This window comes from Eimeria necatrix, genomic scaffold (genome assembly GCF_000499385.1).
Source record: "Eimeria necatrix Houghton genomic scaffold, Enh_scaff211, whole genome shotgun sequence".
NCBI classification, from domain to species: domain Eukaryota; phylum Apicomplexa; class Conoidasida; order Eucoccidiorida; family Eimeriidae; genus Eimeria; species Eimeria necatrix.
The window spans coordinates 38,492-43,491 of record NW_013655132.1 but is presented as its reverse complement, the minus strand read 5'-3'; the positions used below and the strand labels follow the sequence as shown (position 1 = coordinate 43,491).

The following is a 5,000-nucleotide window of genomic DNA, read 5'->3' as shown; positions in this document are numbered from 1 at the left end:
GCGTCTTACAAAGATCGTTGTGCTTCAGGCGCAGCAGCAGCAGCAACAGCAGCAGCAGCAACAGCAGCAAAGGTCACTGCTGTTGTCACGACTGCGCCAGGCAACCGAAATGCTGCGGCCCTAGCAGCAGCAGCAGCAGCAGCAACAGCAGCAGCAGCAGCAACAGCAACAGCAGCAGCAGCAGCAGGACTGTGGGCCAATGCTAGAGGCACCTAAGTACTAGTGGACCTCAGCAAGCAAACGGCAGCAGCAAATAATGCAGTAGATAACCCAAACCACCGTTTAGGGTTTAGGGTTTAGGGTTTAGGGGGGTTCAGGGTGATGCATGCATGTTGAGTTTGATAAAGTTTTGCTTTTTTATATTTATTTGCTGCTTTTTAATTATTTTATTTATTTTGTTTTTGCTGCTGCACCTGAAGACCTGCAAGGAACAAAACTTTTATTTCTTCATTTTTCTGCTTACAACTAGCTGCTGAATCCTGTGCAGCAGCAGCAACAGCAGCAGCAGCAGCAGCTGCTGCAGCAGCATCTGTAGAAATGGCAGCGACAGCAGCAGCACCACAAATAGCAGCAGCAACACTAGCAACAGTAACAGCAGCAGCAGCAGCAGCATAAACAGCAGCAGCAGCAGCAGCAGCAGGAACAACTGTTTGTCCCTTCAAAACTTTGTTGAAGGGGTTTATTTCATAAAGCCATAATGAAAAATGTTTTTTTATAAATTGGAAATGTTTATTTAAAATATTAAAAATGTTTTAAAATAAATTCAAAACATTAATTATATGCAGCGCTGGAGAGTGCAGCTGCCTGGACACCCCCGCGGGGCCCCACAGAAATACTCTGCTGCTGCTGCTGCTGCTGCTGCTGCTGTTGCTGCTGCTGCTGCTGCTGCTGCTACTGTTGCTGCTGCTGCTGCTGCTGCACTTATAGTTTTTTTGGAAGCGGACTGGACTAGTATTATAGTAAAGTATTGGATAATAAACATTTTAAAGTAGAGTTTATATAAAGTGTAACTATTTAGAGTTTCACATTTATTTATAAACACTTAAAACTTCCTCTTGAAAATATTTTTGATAATTATTTCTTTAGACCTTTTCGTGTTCTTTCATGCAGAAATTTATTTATTTGTTTACTTTTATTCTTTTGTTTTTGAAAATTATTTTATTTTTATTTCCTTTATGTAAACTTATATGGCATGCATGCACAAATGCACATGGTGCAGCATTCTGGCATTTACTTGCTGCTGCTGCTGCTGCTGCTGCTGCTGCTGCTGCTGCTGCTGCTGCTGCTGCTGCTCTATTACGCAACCTGCAGCACAAAGCGGTCCTTTTTATTTCCAATTAATTGCATTATGGAGACAAAATGTAAAAGAAATGCCATTATTACTTTTAAATTGTTTGAAGACATTTCGCTGCAGTTGCATTTTTGCAAAATTACACTTTTGGTTTTGGGTCCATTTCAGGTGTACGTACACTTCAGGTGTACGTACACCGCGGCGCAATTATACCCCCTTGTCGTTTCTTCTTTTCCTTTTCTTTCTTTGCCATTATTATCAAAATAAAAAAATTAATTCAATGAAATTAAATTAATTCATTTAACAGAAATAGAAAAGATGTACAAACATTTGTTTTGCTTTCTTTGCTGCTGTTGCTGAGGTGTATGTACACCCCGCAGCAAATCGGAATTAACTTTCCTTTGCGGCTTTTAATTTAAATTTATAAATTTAAATTAGAATTTTTAAACATTATTTAAATATAAATAAACATTTACATTTAAATAATGTTTTGGAATTCTAATTTACATTTATAATCCTCCATTGTAACTTCACTACTTCCGGGAATTCGAATAAACAATCAAAATAAAAAACAAAACAAAATAATAACTTTAATTAAATCTGATTATTCAAAAGGAAAAACAAAATAAAATAATGACATTAAATAAGTCTGATTATTCAAAATGAAAACAAAATAGATAATAACTTCAGTTGAATCTGCTCATTCAAAATGAAAAGCAAAACAAAATAATAACTTTAATTAGATCTGATTATTCAAAATGAAAAATAAATAAATAATAACTTTAATTAAATCTGATTATTCAAAAGGAAAAATAAATAATAACTTCAGTCTGGTTATTCAAAATGGAAAATAAATAAACAATAACTTTAGTTTAACCTGATTATTCAAAATGAAAAATAAACAACTTCAACCTGATTATCCAATCTGATTATTCAAATTAAAAAATAAATAAATAATAACTTTGATTTAATCTGAAAAGTAAACCGAGTCCTCAAGCCCGCTCGCAAAGAGGCATTTCGGGTGTACAGACACCTCCGATGCCTCAGCAGCAAGGGCAGCAGCAGCAGCAGCAGCAGCTCACTCACTGCTGCTGTAGCCGCAGTAGCAGTAGCAGCAGCTCGCTAGCTGCTGCAGCAGCTGCTGCAGCAGCTGCTGCAGCAGCAGCAGCTGCTGCTGCCCAGGCACATCCGCTGCCTCAGTCGTTGCTGCTGCAACAGCAGCAGTTCAGCAAATGCCACCGCAGCAGCAACAGCAGCAGCAGCAGCGGCTGCTGCTGCTGCTATGCATGCACTGTGCGGAATGCTCACCGCCTTGCGGCGATCACGAGTAGCAGCAGCAGCAGCAGCAGCTGCTGCTGCTGCTGCTGCAGGAGTGCTGCTGCTGCTTGCAGCAGCAGCAGCAGATTGTCCCAAATATCTTTCCTTTTTGTCTCTTTTTGTCTCCTTTTTCCTTTTGGACTTCTCTGTCTCCTCAATTCTTTTTTGTCTTTTCTTTTTTGTCTTTTTTCATTTGCTGCAGTCCAACTGTCTCCTTTTGTTTTCTTTTTCTCCTTCTCTTCCTCTTTTCATTTGTCTCCTTTTCAACTATTTATCTTTGTTATTAAATGTTGAATATTAATATTAAAAGATAAATAAATAATAAATAATAAATTAATAAATTAATAAATAAATAAATAATAATTAGAAATTATAAAAATGGCATAAGTAACTGTCTCCCTGTCTCTACTCGTTAGCAAGGACGCAGCTGCTTCTTTTAATCCATTTAAATGAATTAAATTAATTCATTTAATTTAATTCATTTAATTATTTATTTAATTATTTATTTAATTATTTATTTAATTATTATTTAATTTCTTTCTTTCTTTTTCTTTTCTTTTATTCTCTCTTGGGGGGCTCGGGGGCCACTTGCGGTGTATGTACACCGCCCGCCTGCACCATAGCATTTATAAATTTTGAGTTTCTTCGAAATGGGAAATAAATAATAAAAGAATAAAAGAAAGAAATAAAAACAAACAAATAATGAATAAATAATAAATAATAAATAATATAAATAATAAAGAATAAATACAGACGGGGCAAATTAGGCAAATATCTTTTTCCGTTCGCCCCCGTCTTTTTGGCATTTATTCATTCCTCGAAATGATCCATTTTTAATTTAATTCATTTTATTTATTTATTTATTTCTTTCTTTATTTGTTTGTTTATTTGTTTATTTATTTATTTGTTTATTATCCATTTATGCAGACTCAAAACATCACGAAAAAAAGTTCAAGACGAAAGCCTTAAGGCATGCATTCATGTGTTCAGGTGTACATACACTGCAGCAGCAGCAACTCTTGCATTTGGCCTTCAGGCATTTCATTACTTTTACACATTTGCACATTTACCATTTATTAAACACAAAGGATTTATTTACTCTTTTTATCTTAACATAAACATTCCTGCAAATACACATATGTACCTTTATGCATAATATGTGCATTTATTTGTGCACATTTTGCATATTTATGAATATATTTATGCACATTTACACAGAGAAATCATTTTAATGAATTGAAATAAAAAAGAAGTAAATAAAGTAATTGTTTCGGTTGTTTGCAGCTCAAATGCACTATTACATTTCACTTCAGAAGAAAAATTCAGAAAAAAAACAGAAAAAAGGCTTTTTGCATGCAAACGCATGCACGGGGCTTTTGCATGCGTTTGCGCCGGGTGTACGTACACCCGAACACGCAAACACTCGAAGGCAGAAAATGCAGCACTGGAGGGCGCAAGAAGCAGAAAAATAAAAGAAAAAGAAACAAAATAATTAATAAAAGATGAAAAACAAACAAAGTAATTAATAAAAGAAGTAGAAATTGAATGAAAGAAAGAAATCCGAAAAAAGAAGAAAGAGAACAACTGGCGCATGCAGTGTACAGACAGCTCTGCATGCATGCAGCGAAGAGCAGTGGGGTGTAAGTACACCGGAAGAATCCAATTCAATTATTTGTTTCGAAGTATTTATTTTTATTTAAATGTTTATAAGTAAATATTCAATTAATTATTTAATTATTTGTGAATAAATACTTCCAAACAAACACTTTTCACTTCCAAATATGCCACAACACCCACAGCAAACATTTATAAATAATAATTAATAATAATAAATAATAAATGATAATTAATAATAATAAATAATAATTAATAATTGATAATAATAAATAATAAATAATAATAAAAATAAATAAATAAATAAATAAACTAGCGTCTTTGTCTCACCACAGCAACAGCCCCCTGCACTTTGTTAATTCCCTCAAGCACTTTTTGCTGCAGCTCTGCTGCTGCTTTGTTGCCAGCTTCTGCCAGCTGCTGCAGCGGCTGCTGCTGCTGCAGCAGAAAAGGCCTTATCAGCAAGTTGTAAATCGTCTCCGCGCCCTGCACAGCAGCAGCAGCAGCAGCAGCAGCAGCAGCAGCAGCAGCAGCAGCGGCAGCAGCAGGTTTCGCAAATTGTTGGAATGAATTAAATGCAGTTCAGCAAACAATCGAACAGCAGCAGAATTTGAACAAGCAGTAGAAACGTATCAAAAAATGAAGTTCACGAAATATCCCCAAAACCCTAAACTCTAAACCCTAAACTCTAAACCCTAAACCCTAAACCCTAAACCCTAAACCCTAGAGCACCTTGAAGCGGGGCAAAGCGAGGTAGAGGAGGAAGCAGAACTTGAAG

The 5,000-nt window shown here is 35.9% G+C and overlaps 1 protein-coding gene across 1 annotated transcript in view; it reads left to right on the top strand.

The window, feature by feature from the left end:
* The window catches only part of ENH_00029040 (hypothetical protein, conserved), a gene marked incomplete at both ends in the record, with an annotated part of 8,948 nt that extends 8,824 nt beyond the window's left edge, over positions 1 to 124 (top strand). The window contains one exon of the mRNA XM_013584828.1: positions 1 to 124. This exon is cut by the window's left edge and continues 20 nt beyond it. Coding sequence (XP_013440282.1) covers positions 1 to 124 — 124 coding nt within the window.
* Between the last annotated feature and the right edge of the window lie 4,876 nt (positions 125 to 5,000).